This window comes from Desmodus rotundus, chromosome 4, assembly GCF_022682495.2.
Source record: "Desmodus rotundus isolate HL8 chromosome 4, HLdesRot8A.1, whole genome shotgun sequence".
NCBI classification, from domain to species: Eukaryota; Metazoa; Chordata; class Mammalia; order Chiroptera; family Phyllostomidae; genus Desmodus; species Desmodus rotundus.
The window spans coordinates 63,697,779-63,721,289 of record NC_071390.1 but is presented as its reverse complement, the minus strand read 5'-3'; the positions used below and the strand labels follow the sequence as shown (position 1 = coordinate 63,721,289).

The 23,511-nt window shown below is 43.3% G+C and overlaps 1 protein-coding gene across 4 annotated transcripts in view; it reads left to right on the top strand.

Moving 5' to 3' along the window:
- GRID1 (glutamate ionotropic receptor delta type subunit 1) overlaps positions 1-23,511 on the top strand; it is a 725,082-nt gene that overhangs the window by 484,953 nt on the left and 216,618 nt on the right. For all 4 annotated transcript variants that reach the window (XM_053923340.1, XM_024561244.3, XM_053923339.1 and 1 more), the window contains 2 exons: positions 5,111-5,272; positions 7,243-7,362. In XM_053923340.1, coding sequence (XP_053779315.1) covers positions 5,111-5,272; positions 7,243-7,362 — 282 coding nt within the window. The remainder of the gene's footprint in view (positions 1-5,110; positions 5,273-7,242; positions 7,363-23,511) is intronic.

Sequence of the window (23,511 nt, the reverse complement as noted above, 5' to 3'; positions counted from 1 at the left end):
TGCATCTCAACTGACAAATAACATTGAGGTAGTAGTACTCCTTATTAATTGGTTGGCCTGGAGGGACAACGCCTTCCCAATAAAAAAATACAGTTAACATGGTCTTGATCCTGCTATGACTTTGCTGTGCCTTCTTTGGGCATGGACTCATAATTCATCTCTGGTCCATGGGCCATAGACCCATGAGACATCTCTGGTTTTGACCTTCTTGAGGAAATCTCATTCATTGGTAGTGGTTTGAATCAAGCCATTGACAAATGCAGCACAATGTTCCTTCTGCTCTGGTAGCAGAAGCTGCAGAACAAATTTTGCCACAACACATTTCATGCCAAGATCTTGCATCAAAATATCAGGCTCAGCCGTTTTGGAATTCCCAGATCAGCTTCTAGGTCTCGCACTGTCAGTCACTGGTCTTTGTTGACTGCAGCCCGTACACGTTCAACGTTCTCAGGTGTTCTGTTTGTGGCAGGCCTTCTAGAACGTGGATCACTTTCAACAGATTCTTGACCATCTCTGGAGTGTTTGTGCCACACTTTTGTTTGTACTGCACTGATTGCATCATCCCCAAAAGCCTTCTGATCATCCAAATAGTTTCTGCAGAGAAATGTTCAAGCTTAATGCAAAATTTGATGCAGATTCAGTGCTCTACTTGCCCAGTCCTTTTGAATGTGACAGCCACACAGTACACATACATGCTCACTCTATGGCATCTACAGCCCCCACTGACCAGTACAGTGAAGCCATCATTGTTCATACATGTGCATTCCAGTCCACTTCCTTGGCTGCCAGGTTACATCTGTGTCGCACAAACCATTCTCATTATATTAACAATGGCTAGATTTTTTCTGGACTGATCTTGTATCTCTAGGGTGGTCAGCCGAACCAACTGAGTTCCTGCCAGCTATGTCCCCACCTAGAATGAGGTCACAGGCTTCAAGGAGAGCCTTGGGCCCCTCTCCTGGTTCTGGTTCTTGTGTGCCTCTGACTTGACTCCCTCTGGCATCTCTTACCTGGTTCCAGTTCCTTTGTTTTACATCCAGGTCTTTCCTATGCCAAAACCTTGGCCCCAACACTTTGGCTTCTCCCTTTTTCTCAAGAACTCTCACCTGAAATGCTTTTTTTGTGTCCTTGTCCCTTTTGGGCTGCAGTATTGATAGGCTTGCCAGAGCCTCAGGCTCCCACTTGCAGGGGGATGAGCGTTTAAATAATGACTGTATCTGCTCTGCTTGTCTTTTCTTTGCAAATGAGCTTTGTGCTATGCCTTCCCTGAGATGTGAGGGAGAAAGGCAAGGACTTCTTTAGCCAGTTCCCCACTGTTGCCCTTGACCCTGTCCTCAGTAGCTCCAACTTGGGCTGTTAACCCCTCAAGATCAATGGTGAGGAGAGTCCATGCAGCTGGGAGCCTCTCTCCTTCCAGGCTGCCCCTCTTGGTTCAAGGCATGGCATAACTAAGCCCTGACTCTAGTCTTCACCTACCTACCCCAAGGAAAGATGTTTCCTACACTTTTCAGGACCCAAGGGAGCCCCAAATAGAAGCTGCCTTTCTACTGTCCATTCTTGATCTTTTCCCCAAAAGTCCCCTCTCTGGACAACGAGATTGTGACGGTAGAACTCCTTCCTTTGCATCCCCAGCAGTGAACCCAGCAGGTCGCCCAAGTTAGGACACTGAGGTTGAGGAGCAGAGGAGGAGCTTCAGAACAATGCAGAGTGTCAGCTTCTGTCTGAGGCAGGAAGTACTGAGACAGCACCTCACCAGGAGAAGGGGTGGCAGTGAGTGGAGAAGATTGGACCAGCTCCAAGTAAAGATTAAGACATTTTGAGTAGGCTATACATGAGAAGCAAATAGTTATTTAAACAAAGGAGGTTCCTTCCCAAGTCACAGATGGAGTCAGCAAATCTTTTTTCCTGATATATATACTTGTTATATATATATATATTTTTTTTTCTGTCTTTATATTTTCTCTCTTTGTGAACCAAGATCAGTATGTGTCTTCTTATCAGGAGATCCGTCCATCCATCCATCTCCCCATCTCCCTATCTTCCCTTCCACACATACCCATTCATCTACCTACACACTCATCCATATATCTATTCATCCTCCCATCCATCCACCATTCATCTATCCATCAAACATACATTAAGTACCAGTCATGTGCCTTGGGTGGTGCTGGATGCTGGGTTCTAGAGATAATGTATATATGGAGAGATATATCTGGAGCAGTGGAAAAAAAATCCCCTGTGCTTAAGAAACTCAGAGTTTGGTGAGTAAATGCACTTATGAACTGGTAGTGTGTAGTAGATCATGGCAGAATGTGCCCAGGGTGATAGATGTGGGGCAGTGGGAAGGCCTATCCAGGACTGGGAAAGAGCATTGCTCAAGCCTGTTCCCTTGAACTGAAATGCATTCACCCTTCCCAGCAGACACACTTATGGGAGGGCTCAGGGCTTCCTTTGGCCTTTCTGAGTCACATCCTATTTTTTCCTTTTCATTGCAGACCTCTCTGCATTCATACATTTGTTAAATACCTTAATTCTTGTGAATTGAAATACTGGAGGGAAGAAGGGAAATACCACAGGGTGCTGGTCCGGGCCACAGCTGGGATGCTGCCACCCATGTGTGTGAGTGCGTGTGTAGGTGTAGATGTGTCAGAGCATCCCACTGGTTGAATAGCATCAGCTATGAGTGGGTGGTTGGGAGATCCATGAATGTCTTGAGAAGAGAAACCTTCACATCATCAAGGACTCTCAGCTTTGAGTTATCCTTTCAGAAAAAAATTTAAAATAATGAAACCAAGCTAACTCTAAGTGGCTTACATTCTCTTAGAAAACATCTCCATTATGGCTTTGTATTCCAGAGGGGAGGCCAACATGTCAAAGATAATTTTGCAATGATAGCGGCTCCTGAGAGCTGGGAGGGGGTGTGCTGACAAGAGCAGGGAGTGGGTTAGTCTTTTGCCCTGAGGAAATAGTCTCCCAGGGATGGAGGGATGGGAGACATGGCTCTGTCCTGGTGTTCCCTGTAGGGCAGAGCGTGAATTCCAGGTGGCTGGAATCATTTTTCTCTGCTGTCAGATAAGCACCTGTGTATTGCAGGGCCCTGAGAAAGGTTGCCAGGTGCTGACATGCCTGCTTCCCCTTGGCCTGAGGCTCTTGTTTAAGTCAGCAGGGGTCAGTCATCTCAGGCACCCTCCTGCCACCACTGAGTTATCTCCTGTCCATCTTCCACCTGCTTCTTACACCTATAGCATTCAGAGGTGCCAGGAACACAGGCCTCAGTGACATACATCCCTATGCCCGCTGCAAGTACACAGGTTGAAAGCAGATAGGCCAGGGCTCTGTGGGAATGGTCAGGGCACAGGGACACCACTGAAACAGTCAGCTCTGCTTGAGAGTTAGCATGAGTGTCTGGGCAGGCATGATATAGCAGATGTTTTTGATGTCCTGCACCAGCTCCCTTGGCCTGCCTCTGATTTCAGTTGCAGAGGACAGTTCCCTTAATACAAGCTCTTGTCTGTTTTGGGGGTACCCAGTCTGTGTGAAGACAGAAATCCCAGGCTGAGAGGAAGGTATGGCAGTGTTGGAAGTGCAAGGGACATTCTGGGGAGTGGTGGGGGTCAGGCTGGGAGGCAGCAGTGGTTTTTCCTGAAGCCCAAGGATCTTATTTGATCTTCCCAGGAGTCCTGTGAGCCCAACATATTCTCCTATTTATATCTGGTGATTTTGTTTTCCTGAAATATTTTCAGCAGACACCTTGCTGCTTAGAAGTGCAGAAATTGTCCCTTTGACCCACTTTGGCTGATGGTTGTTTGTGCAATAGCTGCTGGGAGGAGAGGGTATCCTGAGGGGAAACACCTGAGAACAAGGCTGCCCCCCTCCTCACTGAGGGCCCTTGCTGGGACCCTGAGAAGGCAGATGTTGATGTTTGGGCTCCTCCTGATCATGGTCAGGGGAGTGAGCCAGGGCTCACCCCTGGACCCCACTGCCGTGGTGCAGCTCTTCTCGCTGTTATTCCAGCTTCTCCCTCACAAACTTGTTCTCAAGAGCTCTGAAATGGCTAGGTCTCCTCTAGGGCCCAGCTGTACTGTGGACAGCTAAGCAGAGGGCACGTTCTTAGATGTGCATAGTTGCAAATCCCAGAAGTGCGCCCCTGGCTGGCCGTGGTGAAACTGCGAGCAGGCTCTGTGGCGTCTGAATCTCCATTCCCACAAGTTGCCACAGCTCACGTAGGCCACCCTCGTCCCCAGGCCCAGCCAGGGACCAGAGCAGTTCTTCTAAGACACAAATGTGATTTCTTGGCATAGATCCTCCAGTGGAGCCCTTCTCCCTAAAGTCCCCAATGTTGTTACTACTTAGCACAGCAGACGAGGCTCAGTGTGGCTCAGTCCCTGCCTCTCTCTTGATCCCACTCCCTCCCTACTCTATCCATTGCTTCAGTCACCTTCAACTGTTTTCTTAACTAGGGGTTGGCCCATTGTCTTTTTTTTGCAGATAATATTTTATTGGCACATCCTTTGTTTATGTATCTTCTATGGCAGCTACGCACTATAACAGCAGAGTTGAGCTGTTTCAAGGAGACTATAAGCCCTACAAAGCCTAAAATCTTTACCTTTGTTCCTTTACAGGATATTCTGACTATGGCCTATGGACTATAGACTATGCCCTACCTGGCCCTATTCCTTTGCACAGCCATGCCTTTGTATAATGCTGTGCCTTCTCTACAAACCTCTCCACTTTTTATCCTATAATTCTTCTAGACTGAGCTTTCTTCCCATCCTTCCCTCCCACCTATGCTACCTGAGCACGATGTCCCACTTCAGTCTCCCATAGGACTTGCATGCAAGACTCAGTTGTGGCAATTATCCCCCTGGTTCTCCTATTGGTCTTCAGATCCACCCCCAATTCTAGTTCCTAAAGCAGGGCTAGGTATTACTCTATTCAGCTCCTGCCTGGGGTTTTGAATGCACACCTGGAAGGCAGAGGATTGTTACACAGATAGTGGGTACTACTTCTTAGTGTTACCAGCCTGAGTCACCCCAGCCCTCCACTGGTTTCTTCCCCTCTCTCTGGAAATGTACCAGTGGAAAAGGTTTCACCACCTTTGTCTTTGCAGATCTCCAACCTCTACCTGTATGACAGTGTTCTGATGCTGGCTAACGCCTTCCACAGGAAGCTGGAGGACCGGAAGTGGCACAGCATGGCAAGCCTCAACTGCATCCGAAAGTCCACCAAGCCATGGAATGGAGGGAGGTCCATGCTAGACACGATCAAAAAGGTGTGTGGGAGGGGGAACCCTCCTGGGCCAAGGCCTCTTCGCACCCCATCCTCACCCCTGCCTCCCGCAGCAGGTGTCCTGAATGGAGCTCTTTTGTGGTTGATCTGGCAGGCTCCTCCCAAGCCTCTCTCCTTGCCACTCTTCCTGTCCCAGTGTTTGAGGGAGGAATGAGCTAGGGCTCATGTCTCTGTGTTATTATGATTGTCTCTGTTTTCATGTATGAAGATTGGACATCGGAGAGGTTAAGTAACTTGCCCAAGGTAATAAGTACAGTAGTCCCTCCTTATCCACAGTTTCACTTTTAGCAGTTTCAGTTACCCATGATCAGCCATGATTGGAAAGTATTAAATGGAAAATTCCAGAAATAAATAATTCATAAGTTTTAAATAGCACACATTCTGAGTACCTGCTTCATCTCATCACATTGGCATTGTATCATCTCATGTCATCACAGGAAGGGGAAGGGCGCATGCAGTGCAGTAAGATATTTCAGGAGAGAGAGAGAGAGAGAGACCACATTTACATAACTTTTATTGCAGTATGTTGTTTTGCAGTGTGTTCTATTTTATTATTAGTTATTGTTGTTAATCTCTTACTGTGCCTAATTTATACATTAAACTTTATCATAGGTATGTATGTACAGGAGAAAATCATAGTATATATAGGGTTTGGTACTATCCATGGTTTTGGACATCTACTGGGGGTCTTGGAATATATTCCCTATGGATAGAGGGGGGCTACTGTAAGTAAAAAAATGGAAGCAACTGCCTAGCTCAGGTCTGCCACTGTTTATGAGAGACATTGTCTCCGTTGGCAGTAGGTATGCTAATCAAGTCAAGACCTCAGCCTCTGTGTGTGTACATGCATTGGGTGTGTTCATCTGGGTGTGTGTGTGAATGTGCATGTGCAAGCATTCTGCATTTGTGATGTGTTCCATGACATGCTAAAGCACACCAAGTTAGACAGCTAGATTTGAAGTGAATTGGGTAATCCACAGAAGATGTGTTAGTTTGAATTGGCTTTTAAAAGAACATTTAAGGAAATCTGCAGTGCTAGGAGTTTTAGTCACAATAAATTGTGTGTGATTTCAGTAGTCGTGAACATATTCTGGTGTTGGTTTAAATCTACTGCAGCCCAAGCCAGACCTGGGTGCCCTGTTGGGCTAGCTCAGGCCCTGGGACTCTCCCAGCTCACTGACTGTGGGGGATTAAGGCTGGATGAGACCCCCTCCCCCAGTCTTGAAGAAAGAAGTGGTTTTACCACAGGGTAGCTCAGCCCCTCTGCCACCTGCTCTTACAGAGCCCACTGAGCCACTGGAGAGAGGCGCTGGTCATGCATACCCCCTACACCCAGCCTGTGTCTGTCACCATGCTCTGTGCACAGTTTCTCCTTCTGTCCTTGCAGGATCTGTGATGTGGATCTAAGTAATCTAGGCTGATGCTGGGAGGTGAGCGGTGACTTGCCTAAGGTGGCGCAGGTGGCAAAGCCAGGATAGGAGCTGGGTTTTGGCTTCCAGGTCTCATGCTTGCGCTGCCTTGCAACTCCCACCATGTGCCTAACATGGCTCTTGTCCACCTTTGACTTTCTGCTTGGCTCAAGCTAAGGTAAGCCCCTTGGGCAAGAGTAGACTATAAGCTCCAGTGGGAGGGCACAAAAGCTGTCACTCTTTAATCTCACAGCTAGCACAGTGTGTGGCACAGAGCAGGTCCTCTAATCATATTGACTGCATGAATGGCAGGTGCAAGCCTTAGGGACTTTTCCTGTGAATCATGGCCTGGGAAGTGTTGATCCCGCTCCAAGGCCCTAGGATTGCCAGTGACTCTTTTCTCATTACAGTGTGCCCACTACTCCCCCAGACCTTGATTGTTCACTCTTGGTGACCACTTCTGTTTTCTTTCTTGCCTTGGGCTTTCATCCTCTCCCCTGTCCATATCTGCCTTACCCTCAGTGATTTTTTCTTTTCTCTGCAGGGTCATATCACGGGCCTCACAGGGGTGATGGAGTTTCGGGAGGATAGCTCCAATCCCTACGTCCAGTTTGAAATCCTTGGCACAACTTACAGTGAGACCTTTGGCAAAGACATGCGTAAGGTAATCCTCAGGGCGCCCACCTCCCCCCCTTCCCACTGTGGTGGCACAGGCCCTGTGTTCCAAGGCTCCACCCCCACCCCCAGTCTCTGCGGATGTTGCCATGGTGCTGGTGTTTATGGGGTAAGGTGGGAAAGAGGCTCAGAGAGTTCCAAGCAGAAAGTGCCAAAGTGCTGCTGATACAGTCTCTGAGTACAGTAGGGCCTGGAGGGCCAGCCCTGTGGTCCTGGGCAAGCCTGGGAGGGCAGTGTGTTTCTCCAGAATGGCTGAAATCAGACCAATGGTAGGGAGAGGTGTGACTGGCTGAGGCAGGAGTCAGAGGCTATAGCCAGAGAGTATTCTCTAGATCCAAGAGTGAGACAAGGCCATGAGCAGACAAGTGAGACACAGGAGGAGGGTGAGAAGCTGAGAATGCTGGGGCCCACTGGAGAGAAAAGAGAGGCACATGGGCTTTATCACTCAGGGTGGGCTTTGGCTATTTCATTTAGTACTCCTGCAAGTGCTGAGCCTGGGGGCTTTTCCAATGATACTTCCCTTCTCTTATGAGGGATCTTAGGATTGAGGACTGGTGGCTGGCATTGCCCAGAGCTGGGATCCCTGGAGTGAAGGCACAGATGGATGCGCTCATGATGTGAAGGGGCCACAGGCTCGGTCTAATGAGGGTAGCATCAAAGCATTGGTTGGTTGGCATGCACTCAGATACAGACTCACACAGTGGTCACACACATTCACAGAGTCACACTCACATTTCCATACACTTGAGAGAAAGGTGTTTCTTCTAATGACAGTGCCCAGGAGACAAAGAGCATAGTGAGCTCTCAGCAGAGCAGGGTAAACCCTTGCCGGAGATCCTGCTGGCACTGGCTGGGGGCAGAAAAGGGCTCCATGATGCAGGGGTACTGAGAATCTAGGTGAGGGGTTCTTCACTGTGCTGCTGGAGGGCCGGGTGGAAGGATGCATGTGTGGGGTGGTGGAGGGTGTGAGAGCTGTTGAGCACTCAGGGACTGTCATCAGTTAAAACACGGGAGGAGGACTTTTACCCAGGGAGAGGCTGGGGAGACTGAGGGTCTGTGTGTGATGTGGGTAGGGGGTACTCTCAGGCAATCCTGTGACAGAAGGTAGCATCATGGTTTGGTCATAACAATATGGAAGGTTCAATAATTGATTGAGATGTAATGGTGATGCATATGGTTTGATGACATTTTGGGGCTCAGTGGTTTGTTTGTGGCATCATAGATCGGGTGGATGACTGGTGTGATACCCTGGTGGGCCAGGGTGTGACCTACAGTGCCAAGAGTGCCAGGGATGTCAGTTAGGCATACCCAAAGCTGTGAGGCCTGGTAGAGGGCTGGGGATGGGCAGTCAGCATTAGTCTGGGACGTTTATGGCCAGAAAAGAAGTTGACTTGTGTTGGGACTCTCACCTGGAAAAGGGAAAGCAGGACACAGCACCCTCTCAGTCACTCTGACAGGAAAGGAGCTCGTCAAGCATAGCTGCCTGAGGAAGTGAGCATTCCTGTCTGTCAAGGTACTTGCCCTCAGTCCTCAGTGTTCCTCTGCCATAATGACAGTCAGGCTGTCTGCCAGCTCCTTTGCTACCCTGTCATCTTCTGTCAGATCAGCTCTAACACTAAGGTCCCCATAGTGGGTGGGAGTATTGGCTATGGGGGTCTCTACCTCATCTTAGGCAGCTGATGGGGGGCATGCTGACCACTCCAGGGGCCTGAGAGAGCTGGAGGCAGTGTTCTCCACTTCCTGCTTCAGGTGTCTGGGCCTTCTGCGTTGCCATGGCAACACTCCTCCAGTACTCTGAAGCTAATGGGAGCTGGAATCTCTCAGTATAAGAAGCTTCTGAGCATGAAGCCTGGATGTAATTGAGTTGAAAGAGAACCTGATTTTCAAGTGCGTTTTATTTTAAAATGTATCCTTTTGTCATTTTAAAATCTGCCCTTAATAACTGCATATCCCAGTTGTTATCTGCCTGCCTGGCAGCTTATCATTGTTAAAAAGAAGTTATCTGGGAAGCAGGAATGGATTTACCATAGCAAATGTTTGTTATTCAGTCCCAGAGCGCATTAAAGTGAGGTCTGGGAGGTGTCAGGATAAAGCAAGGAGAGCGCACTGGGGCAGGGTGTGTCTTGGTTATCTGTCATCATTTAAAGGCAGGGCTGAGCTGGGCTTCTTGGTGGAAGATGGGGTTGTGAGGGGTAAGGCTAGGAAATTGGGGTAGCATAAAAATTAAGTTGGGGTGGGCAGCAGATTTGAGGGTAGGTTTAGGGTCCTGAGGCACACAGAGGCTGTGCAAAGATCAGCCAGTCTAAGGAGGCCAGGGCACTCTGAGGAGCTCCCTCGACTGCACGTATGTGGTCACGCCCAGTGTGGAGCTGTTAGAATAGCCAGCGGGGTGTATTTCTAGATACTGTCATGTCGGAGCAGAGCCAGGGGATCCCTGCAAAGATCATGTGTATCTTAATATATGTATGTGTCCTAATACATTATCCATCTATCATCTGTCTGTCAGTCTATCTGTCTACATACATATGTTAATTTAAGAATAACTACAGCAAACAAACACACACAGACACAAAAACCCAAATCAAGTAGTTTCTTTAAGATTTAAACTAAGAATGCTCATTTGAATGGATGCAAATGGATCATTTTTCAAAGTAAATAGTCTGAAGGGAGGTCTTAGGGAGGGTGAGTCACCCAGATGTTTTAGATTAAGTGGCACCGGGAGATGGTGATTACTCAGCCCTTTCAAAGGATGGAAGGAGTGGGTGATCACCTTTTACTGCAGGGTGCTGGACAAATACTAATGAAATTATCTCATCCCAGAAGTGTGTTCTTGTTGAGGGTGTGCTGGATGGCAGAATCAAAGGTCTGTGTCTCCAGCTTGCTGTGTAACTGTAGGCAAAACATTAATCATGTCTGTGTTTTGCTTGCTGTACGGCAAGGGAGATCACCAAGCAACCCTGCCGAGGGCGAGCTATGCTGGAAAGTCCAGTCCAGCTCCCACAAGATTTGTCCTGACATCCCTCCTGGGGGTGCATGCTTGTTCCTGTTGGAGCCTTACAGCTTTCTATTCGGCTTTCGCTTTGTTCAGACAGAAATCTCTAAAGGGGGTTCCCATGGACCTGTACCTGTCCATGCAAATGTCCTTGGCTTATATATGAGCTAGGATAGGGTTGTTGGAAGGCCCCTCTAGGGAAGTTTCCTATGGTGGGAGCATGGAAAGCTGTTTAGGGCATGACAAGAGGAAGCTGAGCAGGGACAATGGGCCACCTACAGTGGGCAAAGGCACCTCATATGTATGTCCTCTCACTATCTTGGGAACCTTTGCATTATTCCTGGCTCTGACCCCCACCGCAACACTTTGCACCCACTTTCCTTCAGTGACTCTTTATTTTCTCAGATGGAAGATACAGATGCCAGGAATCTCCTGGTTGAAGAGAAGGGTCTGTGTAATGATGCTGCTGCAGAATTTGGCAGTGAGGACTCTCCCGTGTGCCCTGGAACATTAGCTTGGGGCAGATGGGGCTTCCTTCTTGAGCATTCTACTCCAGACCCCACAAGAGCAGGGAGGCACAGGCAGGCTTAGAACATGGTCTTGTGCCTCTGAGTGCCCTGGACTGCATGCAGCTTTTCCCCACACCAGGTGCCCACACCTCAGGCCAGAGGAAGGAGGAGGGCTCTGCGTGCCTGGGCAGTGCCTAGCCCGGCTTCCATGCCCAGCAGATGTCTTCTTCTTATAAAGACCAAGGACCAAGAGGGACCTGGGAGCTTCACCTCTGATAAGATTTTATTTTAGGACTGTTTTGATATGATTCATGGAAGAAGGAAAACACAGTTGTCCTTTTTCCCATAAGCATGACTTGCCTGGAGTATAGCACCCACTATAGCCCCACAGAAACATTCCTTCATGACATGATTGCTAAGGATGTCTGCCTTTCTCCATCCTAATGCTACTGGTGTGGGAGACTCATTTCTCTCTTTCCACTAACACGGGGACTCTGGTGTAGTGAAATCCTGGGAAAATTGCCAACTTCTTTCAGGTCCTTTGAATCTTATTTCCCATGGGCACCATCCACTGATTCACTGGCTCAGTGGAAGGCAGCCTGCCTTCTTGGGCAGGAGGGTGAGGAAGTGGGCAGCAACATCTGGAAGGTCTGTGGGTCTGCTCTATGAGTTGGCATTCCAGGATAAAGGACACCCTGACAAGAGAGAACAGGGCTGTATTCTACTCCTTTTGATAGAATAGAATTAGGACCAAGAGACTGAGAAAGAAATTTGTTTAGTGGTTTTCAAGCCTCTCTCTAGTCCTAGAAAAATCTGTTCCAGCAGAATCTTACTGCAACCTTAATATATTAAATAGCAGCCAAAGTGGACATGTGGTGGGGACAGTGAGGAGAGGAGATTACAGGAACTACTATAAAGGACACATGGACCAAATCAAGGGGGAGGGTGGAGGTGGGGGAGGGAGGGGGTTTCAGCTGAGGTGGGGTGGAGGGATGGGGAGAAAAGGCACACAACTGTAATTGAATAACAAATTTTTTAAAAAAAATAATAAAAAATAAAAATAAATAAAATAGGTGGGGAATTGCAGTGGTGATGGGCCTGAGGTTCCTCTGCACAGTCTCCCCTGGCCCCAACATCTCCGTGGCTTTTTGAGCATCTCTACCTGGGAAACTGGGGCCCGGAGACTAGAAAGTCTTGATTATGCAGCACTGACAAGTGTGTGGCTGTGCTGAGCTGGAAGGAAGATATATTGTACTGGGGTGGAGTTGGGGATGATTTGTGGCACAGGACCCATAACATCCTTCCTGAACTCCCTCACTCCCCTCAGCTCACTTTCCACTCCATCCTCCAGTCCTCCTCACTCCCCCAGCCAATATTAAGGCCTCATGATCCCCTCCCATTGGTCTGGAGCCTGCTGACTTGATGTTTCACTGTGCCTAGGGCCAGCCTTCTTGTTCAAGCAATTACCTAAGGAAATGGGAGGGCTTCATTCTCCTTTATTAGTTTAAGATACTTCTGTTTTCTCTGTCAATTTAGATTCTTCATAAAAGCTGTCTTTGCACAGGAATCAAATAATCTGTTTAGGTCATGTCCTCAGGAGGGCCTTGTGGCTGCTGATAATCCAGAAAAATAATTGCTCATCATGCAGCGATTGCCACACCATAGGACTCCAGCCCTCCCTGGGCTTAGGAATGCATATGGTCATTAACATTCTGGGCCAGGTCTGCTACTCTCTGTTACAAACTGTCCCACATTCTCAGGGGTCAAAAGTTCTAAGCAGTGAGTCCAGGTGGAAAAAGCAGCAGCCAGAAGACAGGATAGCTCTTAGTGATGAAGTAGAAGCTGCCTCTCACAGCACAGGTGGAATCCCTTACCTGGTGGCTCGAGCTACGGGTGCCAGAAGCTGCACAGTGGGTTCAGGGTTGAGCATGGGGAGGGGGATGATGGTGGGGCTAGGAGGATCCAGCCTGAGAATTGTGTGGGGTATCTATTAAGCTGCTGATAGAGACTCCCAATTGTGCACAGTGAGTCACAGAAGAGAAATAAACTCCAGCCTCTTCATGGATTAGTATTCTTGCAGCATACTTCTCAAGAAAAACGTCAGCCTTTCCAAACTCTTGTGCAGAATGGCTTTTAACAGAGCTGAGAACCAAAACAAATGCTACTTCATCTGAGTAAAGGGATAAGGAAAAGATACAATTAAGTACTGTTTCATTTTTGGAAATAGCACCAATACATGCTCATTTACGGGACAATGTTTAGAAAATACAGATAGATGGAAATAAGAATAAAGAAGTTAGCTGTAATCTCTGAGCTAAGGAATAAAGACCGTTAGTTAATATTTCTGGTGCATTTTCTTTACTTACTTTTTATTTTTTTTCCATCCTCTATACATGGAGGTAGAGATAGTGACAGGTATGTTTTTCAAATTGGTATTTATTGTCCATACGTTTTATATCCCGACTTTCCCACTTAATGCTATATTGGGAGCATTTTCTCATTTCTGTATTCTTTTTCACTATAGTTTTTAATGGGAACATGTTACTCAATTTAAAGGGAACCATCATTTATTTGATCTCCCTATATGATAATTGTTGGGGCATTTTCACCATATTATTATAGAATAGTATTGTAAAGAACACCTAGAATATATGTAGTTTCATTACATCTATGTTTACATCCTTGTATTTTTGAAGAAGTAAAATCAAACCAAGGATAATAATTTTTTGGTTCTCTCTGTACTTGACACATATTTTCAAATTGATTACAGAAAGATTTAATAATTTTTACATCTACCAGTTGTATATGGAAGTCTCTGTTGTGTCCTGTGCTCAAAAAATTGAGTGATATATATTAAATATTTTTGCTAACTTGGTAGCTGTATAAAAAAACAATGTTGCTAAATTTGTATTTCTTATGGGATTATATATTTAAAAATATAATCATTGGTCATTTGGGTTTCATATATTGTAAATTATACCTCAGGTCCTTTCCTCTTTAATATCGGGGGTGAAATTCTTCTTGCCAATTCATACAATCTCTCTGAAGGGAGTTAGTACTTATTTTTGTCAAATATTTTGCACTCATAAATTGTTTGCATTTGAATTAAGAAAAGATTTTCACATATAGACATTTAATATTTATGTGTTTGTATTTCTTAGAAAGTCATTCCCAACTTGTAAAGTAGATACTATTCATTCAAACTTTCTTCTAGTATTTTTATGGTTTGGTATTATTTCAGTGAAGTCTGCCATCCACTTGGGATTAATTTAGGATAGATTGTGATGTGATGACCTAGCTTTACCTTTTTCAGTTATGTTTCCTACTACCATTTATCTAGAATCCTTCCTTTCCCCATTGATTTGAATGTTACATTTATCATATGCTCTACTAAATTTTACATATCTCCTCATTGATTAAAAAACTTCAGTTTTTCTTCCCCCTCCTTTCTTCCCCTTGAAGTTTCACTTTATTCTGTCTTTGTACATTGTTAGAATGTACCTGCTACAAGTAACAGAATGCTTACCTTGAGTGCATTAAACAATACCGTAAACTTAGTATCTCACTTTAAGAGAGGCCTGCAAGCTAGGGTGCCTCCCAGGCTGGCCAATTCAGGTGTTCAGTGCCCAGATCAAAGGCTCTGGTCTTTTTCATTTTTTTACTTGCCTGTTCTCAGGGCAAGTCTGAGCTAGTCTTAAGTTTCACCATGGCTGTGGCAGGCGGTTGCAGTTGTCGTACCCCTAAAGACAGCAGTACATGGAAGAAAAGGGTGATTTCTTTTTGAGTGTCTCCTTTATATAAATGGGGAGACCTTTCCCAGGAGTTGACCCTGGCTTTTTGCTTTTATATAATGATCATTTTCTTTTTTGTTATTGCAGTTGAAATTGAGGTTTTCCACCTAGATGCATATGTGACATTGACCTATATAGTTTTCCACCTAGATGCATATAGTGTGACATTGATCTATACTGTTCAGCTTACATTGGGCTTGTACTCCCCTCATAATATGAATAGGAAGTCACTTATTCTTTTGTACTTGTATGGACAGAGCCTTTTGAATTTGGAGAGAATTTAACTTGTAAAATTATCTCAGCTGATTGTTGATCTTAGGGCTATTAACTTGATATCTTGGAGACTTTTTTTCTTGGTTTCTAGATTTCCTTGAGTCATTTTAGTAATCTACAGAAAATCTTGCATATCATTGGCATTTTCAAATTCATTATTAAGCTCCATATAGTGTTTGCAAATAATGTAAAAAATATTGATCTCTTAAACTATCTCTTTTCATTCTTACTATTGTGTATTTGTGTTGTTTCCCTTTATTTCTTCATTAGATTCCACAGAAGATTTTTTTATTGATTAAAACAATGTCTGATTTGTGTAATCCATTTTGTTGTGTGTTATTCTAATTAATGGATCTTTATATATTCCTGCTTTTTAGTGTTCCTTTTATTGTTAATTTCAAAACTTATTATACAAGGTATTAGATAATTCATTTTTATTATTTATAGTTTTGCAATGCTATTTTGTTTTGGATATAATTGTGGCTGAATCCTAGTAGTTTTTCTGATATAAACTAACACTGAAAAGTGCCCAGATCATGAGTAAATCACAGTGAATAAGATTTTCAGAAGCGATTAATCATCTATGCGATCAATAGTCCACATCAAGAAGCAGAACATCCCCAGTGCCCCAAAGGTCTCTCTGGTGCCCCCTTCTGGTCATTACACTCACCAGCGGAAACACTTTTTAAAAATTTCTTCAATTTTTATTGTTGTTGAGGAACAGTTGTCTTTATTTCCAACCCCCCACTCCCCTTGGTTTTGTCCATATGTCCTTTATAGCTGTTCCTGAAAACCCTCCCCCGCTTGCCCACCATTATCCCCTCCCACCTCCCCTCTGGTTACTGTCAGTTTGTTCTTAATTTCAATGTCTCTGGTTATATTTTGCTTGCTTGTTTGTTTTGTTGATTAGGTTCCACTTATAGGTGAGATCATATGGTATTTGTCTTTCACTGTCTGGCTTATTTCACTTAGAATAATGCTCTCCAGTTCCCTCCATGCTGCCGCAAAGGGTAGGAGCTCGTCCCTTCTTTCTGCTATGTAGTATTCCATCATGTAAATGTACCATAGTTTTTGGATCCACTCATTTACTGATGGGGACTTAGGTTGCTTCCAGTACTTGGCTATTGTAAATTGTGCTGCTATGAACATTGGGGTGCATAGGTTTTTTTGGATTGGTGTTTCAGGGTTCTTAGGATATAATGCCAGCAGTGGAATAGCTGGGTGAAAAGGAAGTTACATTTTTAGTTTTCTGAGGAAATTCCATACTGTTTTCCATAGTGGCTGCACCAGTCTGCATTCCCAATAGTGTGCTAAGATTCCCTTTCTCCATATCCTCTCCAACACTTGCTCTTCGTTGCTTTGTTTATGATGGCCAATCTCACCAGCGTGAAGTGGTATCTCATTGTGGTTTTAATTTGCATCTGTCTGACGGAAACATTTTTGACAGCTAAAGCACAACTCTACCCTCTTATATAACTGCGGCCTTTTGCTCAATGTCATGTTTGTGAGATTCATTGTGATTATTGTATGTAGTTTTAGTTCATTCATTCTTATTGCGTTTTAAAATCTAGATTTTATTATTATTCAGGCATGGTGAGGCCAAGAGATCAAGAGATTCCTGCCATGGAAAGATTGTTACTTACAGTTCCCAGAAGGAGGGGCACACCACACTACACCACACAGGGCCACATTGGAAAGCATCGGGGACCAGTAGGAAGCAGAGGGAACAGGGGAAAATGTGGGCAAGAATCTTTATTGTGGTTTTTGCAGGAAGGAATGTGGGAGGCAGGGTAAGCAGGTATAGGATTGGCTAGTTTGGATAATTTCAGGGGGTTTTGGGGTTGTAGGGACTACCCCTTCTTGTCTGATATGACACCCTGGTTCTGAGATGGTTAGGGCAGGGGAATAGTAGCCCGGAATTTAAGAGCTCCATAAAGTTGGTGGTTGGGAATGCAGCCTCTGGATTGATTTGTTTGTGTATAAAAGGCACTATCTCTAGGAATTGACTAACCCTGGGAGGGGCTGTCTTTCTAAAGGTTAGGAAGGCCCTGGATATTAGATATCAAAGCATCAGCAATGCAGAAAATAACATTAAAGTGATTAACATGTGCTGACATATAATATTTTAATGAATATTTCACACTTTATTCTATTGTTGACATGAGTTGTTTCCATATTTTTGCTATTACCAGTAATACTTCTACAAACATTTCGGGAACATATATATGTCTTTCTATTGGGTATATACCTGAGAGTGGAATTGTTACTGAATGAGAGTGGGATTTGGAAGCCCACCGTCACCAGTACGCAAATCCCAGAGGCAGAGGTTGGTGAGAAAGGAAAGAGGTCTTTATTCAAATGCTTCACAAGTGGCAGGATGGGGGACTCGCCATCTCTAGGCTCTTCAGGCTCATCTGTTCTGCAAAACACAGGCAAAACCCAGCCATTCCCAGCAAGACCAAAACCCAAGACAGTGCCCAGAATTCCCATTCTGTCCTTATGTGTTCTTTAGAGCCAAAGGTGGCTAAGTGGGCAGCTGTCTGACTTCAGGCTCCCTCCTGGAGTCTGTGTGTTGCTGGAGCTGCCATTGGCCATGTGGCTTCCAGGACTATAAGGTCCTGCAAATATACTGGCCAGTGTGTTTGCAAGGAGGGCGAAGAAGTGGGAATCTCTTCCTTCCGCTGGGTTTATATAAGGTACCTGCATGGGTCATGCAAGGTACTTTGTCCCAGCCCAAACTTCCACATGCTCTGGGAGGGTCCAGGCCCCCCATTCAGTACATTAGTTCCACAAGCTAGACTGATAGGTTTTCTGGTTCTGCACCTCCCCCTCTGCCACCATTTTGACCTCTATGGACATGTGCCTGCCTTCCCCTGGTCCCACCCCTAATCAGGGACCAGAAAGGGGAATAGGAGGGCTTTTTGCCAATCTAATTATTTTGCTAGCTTTGCGTGCTCAGTGTAATGCTTCCGCTCATGGCCTTCTTGCCCAGGGGTGGGGAATCTGTCACTAGGAGCAGGACATAACACATCAGGGCTGAGTGTTCACAAGGCCCTTGCGTGGTTACGTGGGCAATGCAGCATTACCCACTGCCTCGGGTCCCTTTTTCCCCTCCATGGTCTGGCCAGGCGGGCTATTGGTCTTAGAGCTACTAAGTCAAAAGATATATGCATAATAGATACTGTGACACACTTTTCTAAAGCACTTAGACTAGTTTCAGATTTCCTCAGTGTGGATGCTTTCAATGTGGGAAGAACTCCGTTCCGCAGAATTCCTCCTGTCTACTGCAGATGAGAAATAAGTCATCTCAGACACAATCTTGCTATTCCAGTGGGAAAGGGGGTGGCAATTCCATTTAGTGGGGAACACCTGAGCCCTTCTCCCAAATGGCTTTTATTGGGAATGGTATGTGCAGAGGTATACAGCATACATGCATAGCTCATCAATCAATGTCAAAAAGCATATAGTCATACAAAAACAGGTATTATCTGTAGATAACAATTGAAGGAACACGGAGATTTGTTATAGGTCAGGGTCTGTTAGTCATGCTGATGCCAGATGGTCTTTAAGACGTATTTCATGATATAAGGAGTTTACTCCTTATGCCTTGAACTTAAACATCTGGTTTTTATCACCAGGGCTATACAAAACAAAACAGAGCAAGCTTCAAAGTATACAATGTATTTATCAGGCCTGATTCCCATGGGAACCCTCAGTGTTAGAATGGGGTTATGTCTGCCACCTGCGTTACCTAGTTTTCCAGGGAGACTTACTAGTCCCTTTCAGACCCTGTTCTTGTGGGGCTGCAATCTCTGAAACCACACAGAGTGGTCCCTGACATCTCCCCCTTTTTTGTTTGTTGTGGTGGCATAACCAAAGGCATTGGTGCCACTAATCAACAGGGTTATGCTAGGCAGAGCGGGCTTCAAAGGACAAAATGTACATTCTTTCTCAGGCCAGATTTGCCTCCAGGAGCCCTTCATTCCAGTACAAGGCTGAAGCTACCTCTGGCATTGTTTTTAGGCTGAGTCAGGTGGGGGAAGCAAAGCAGCCAAGAGATTAGGAGACCTTTTACAGATAGGATGAGGACTCAGGCTATGACAAAGCTGAGGGGTGAGGGTCTTTCTGCCCCTTCTCTATGGTCCTCTAAGTCCTTCCCTGATGGTCCCTTCATGACTGTGCCTGTCTTAGGTTGCCGGTCCCTTGGGGAACCTTACCTGTCATTGGCTAACCAGTCATCCACCATCCGCTGGGGCCAAGGAGGGGGAAGTGAGGGAGGCAGGAGCAGGATAGGTTCTATCTCATTAGTGGCTCATGGCCCCAAGGCCTTTTCACTCAGCCCTAGCTGTGGGACTCTTATGTCTGCAGGATGGCTCCCAACATCTCCCCCGTTTTTGTTTGTTATGGTGGACATCGTGGTAAGTCCGATGAAGCCTGCTACTTGCTCTTCATGTATACAATCCCTGGAAAACAATTTGTATATGCATTTCAAAGTACAAAAGACCACAATGATTAGGAGGCATCCTATAACCCCCATGGCCCAGACATGCAAATTTAGTCCTTCAAACCAAGTCTTTGGATTGAGCTATTGTATATTGTCATGCAGGGTCTGAAAGACCTCTTGTTCAGTGAGTTGATTAATCTCCTGAAGTTGTTGAAGTAGCTCAAGCTGGACTCAATCGATTTGTCCCTTGAGATTGGAGGAAAAGGTCCCTTGCAGACAATGTTCAACCTCCTCCCATGAGTACTGACTGGAGTTCCACTTCAGGGGGGTGACACACAGTTTAGAGAAGACTGGATCACAAGTGAGTTGTTGGCGGGTGACAAGAGCATCTTCATCATCCATACTATTTCTTCTCTTCCTGCTTCCTGAGGAGGGTAAAGATGGGCCAACTGGTACCTCTGGTTGAAGGAAGGGAATCTTTGACCAGCAGGTCAAAGAAAGGTGAGGAACACTTTCCAGGCTGGGCACTTGTGACCAGAGCACTTCCCTGGCTAAATTTTGGTTGTGGCAGGTTCCACCTTGCTAATGCTCCCTGGTGGGTCTAAGTGGAGGAGGGTATTCTCAGACCTATGAAAAAAAAAGAGACTTCATGGACTGGCCACTTGCTGTGGTGGAATTTCCCTTGCCCAGGTACCCAAATGTCTCTTGGTGGGTCATGGGAGGCTCAGGCTGGTGTGGAAGGAGAGTATTTCCTTGGATGGGCCATTTGTTGACAGAAGGTCTCCTAAGGATCAACTTTGCAGCTACTTCTGGGCTAGGCTGGCTTGGGGAAGAATGAGCCTACTCAGGCTACGTTCTCCTGCTAGACTGGGAGTTCCCAATTCCAGGTCCAAGTTGTCTTCCTCTGTTGATTGGGGATCAAAACACTCTTGATTTTTGTTATTTGTCACTATGTTGTTCCTCCAGTTCTGGGTTCCCTAACCTGTTTGCCATCTTCTTCAGAGATGTCCTTTGGTTGCCTCCTGCATTATTTCCCAGGGTTTAATAGTCATACTTAACAGAGAAGAGTGGGGAGAAATGAGACCAGCCCCATCTTGTTCAGAAACTCTCATGCTAATTGATTTTTGAAAGTTAAGCCATTTTTTATTTCTTAAATAAACCCTGCTTGGTCATAATTTCTTATCCTTGAATATCATCACATTTAATTTTCTAATATTTTATTAGTAATTTATGTTCATAGAAAGTTTGTAGTTTTCCTATGTGGTAATGTTCCTGTTAGATTTTAGTACCAATATTATTGATGGCTGGGGCTCTTGAAATGATATGGAAATCATTTTCTTTATTTCTATCTCTGGAAGAGTTTGTGTGAAGTTGCTTCAACTTCACCCTTAAATGTTTGAAAGAACTCATTGTGAAGCAAACTCATGTTGATTACACACACATACACAGGCACACACATGTTAGTGTGTGTTTTTAGGTTTTATAGTCTTTCTTTAGTTAATTTTTTTAAGTTGTGATTTTTAAGGAACCTGCCCATTAAATTGTCAAGTATCAAGGCACAAAATATATAGTCCTTTTTATTCTTGATTTTTGTTATTTGCACTTTGTCTTTTTAGTCTTTGCAAAAAGCAGATTTTGACTTGTTTATTACTTTTTTATGTTTAAAACATTTTAATTTATATATGTTCTTATTTTGTTTTCAAATTTCTTTTACTATAATTTGCTATTTTTAATAGCTTCTTGATATGTATAGTTAGATAATTTTTTTTGTTTATTTTCATTTAAATCTATGAATATCCTTCTCAGTACTGTTTTAGATATACTCCATAAATTTTGACATACTTACTTTTAATGTTATCCTACTTAAACATTACTTGATTTCCTTTTAATGTTCTTTTTGATCCATGGTTTTATTTAGAGTAGTGCTTATTTTCCAAGTGGAGATTTTTTAGTCATTATTAATAGTATCTAACTTGTTTCCATAATGAGCTAAAGAAATTGTGAATGATTTTTGCTCTTTGAAAGTTTGGGTCTTACTTTGTGACCATCCCATGGTCTACGTGGGCAAATATTCCACAAGCCCTTGAAAAGACTGTGTATTTTGTCTTATTGTCTCCTATAGTAACTATGAATTTGCCTATTTCTCCTTTTACATTAGTCTAATTTTGAATGATATTTTTAAAGCTATATTATTGTGTACATACAGATTTAGAATTTTGATATGTTGTTTGTGGACTGATCTGGACTGATCTTTTATCATTATGAAATGTTTTTTTGTTATGTGTACTAATGTTTCTTCCCTTAAAATTTATTTGTTTTATAATATACCTGGTATATTTGACTTATTGTAGGTAATGTTTATTGGTCCATCATTTCCATTATTTTATTTTTAAATATATTTTACATATTGAAAGAATGTTTTATTTAAGCAGCTTGAAATTGTTAATTTTATTTTAACTAAATTTTTATTTATTTATTCATTTTTCAATTACAGTTGACATTCAATATTTTTTTGTATTAATTTCAGGTGTATAGCATAGTGGTCAAACAATTAAATAATTTGTGAAGTGATCCATTCAATAATTCTAGTACCCCCCCAGTACAATACATAGTTATTACAATATTATTGACTATATTCCCTATACTGTACTTTACATCCCCATGACTATTTTGTAATTGCCAAATTGTATTTCTTAATCCCTTCACCTTTTTCACCCAAATTGCCGAACTCCTCCCACCTGGCAACCCTCTAACTGTTGATTTCTTAAATTCACTCTGACAATTCTAGACTACTGATTGGGATATTTTGTCTATTTACATACAAAGTAATGGCTAATTTATTTGGGCTTATGATCATTATTTTCCTATGCATTTTCTATTTGATCCACATGTTTCCCATTACTTTTCTCTTCTTTCTTGCCTTTATGTAAATTATTTAAAATATTTAATTTTCTCTTTCTTAACTCTGGAATCTACATATATTTTTAAATCCTGTAAGTTTTTACTATTTGATTTATGTAGTCACTATTCTTTGTATTATACTCATACAAGTGTTCCCTCTTCTATTTTCTGGAAGAGATTATATAAAGTAGGCATTATTTCTTACTGTAATGTTTGGTAGATTTCATGAATGAAACCATTTGTGCCTAAAGTTTTCTCTTTTGAAAGATTTTTTATTTTAGCTACGAGTTAAATATCCTTAATAGATATTTGGTATATCCTAGTTATGTGTTTCTTTATGAATGGATTATGACAGTTTACATCTTTCAAGGAACTGGTTCTTTTCATCTAAGTTATTTAATTTATGGGCTTGTAGTTATTGATAATATTTCCTTATTATTTCAAAGTATGTGGGTTTTTTTGGATTCTACCCAGTTTGTATTAATTTACTCTTCTTTTTAGCCCCTTTATCAAAATATTGGTTTAGTGATTTTATGCCTTTTTCATTTTAAAATATGTAAGTATTTACCTATTGGATACTTACACATATATTTTTAAAATTTCATAATTTAGAGCTTTTTTGGGAAAAGATTGTTCTGAATTGATTTTGCCTTGATCACATAATGTTCTCTGTATGATTTTAGACCTTTTAAATTTATTGAGACTGATGGGAAAACAATAGTTTTTCTAGGTGAGTAGTCCATTTGTACTGCATTTGTTACATGTGTTTGAGTTTGTACATAGTGTTGTTCAAGTCTTCTATATATTTACCAGTATTGTGTTCATTTTTAATGCCAATCACTGAGAGAAGAGTATTGTCATTTTGTGTCACTTTTTGGTTCATGTATTTCAATATTTTTATCATATGTGATACACAGATTATGATGATTTCTTGGCGAATTATTACTTCTACTATTATAAAACTCCTGTTCTTTCCATTGCAGGGTACTTTATCAGATATTAATATAGCCACTGTACCTTTCTTTGTGATTGGGTTTGTTTGCTTTTCTTTATTTATCCTGTTACTTTTAACCTGTTTATTTAAATGTAAATAACATTTCTTATAGACAACATATTTGGCTATAAAAATTTATCTGACAATCTTTTATTTGTGTATTAATTTTATTTGCATTTAATGTACTAATAATTATTTACATAGTTAGGTTTAAGTCTGTAACTTTGCTGTGTG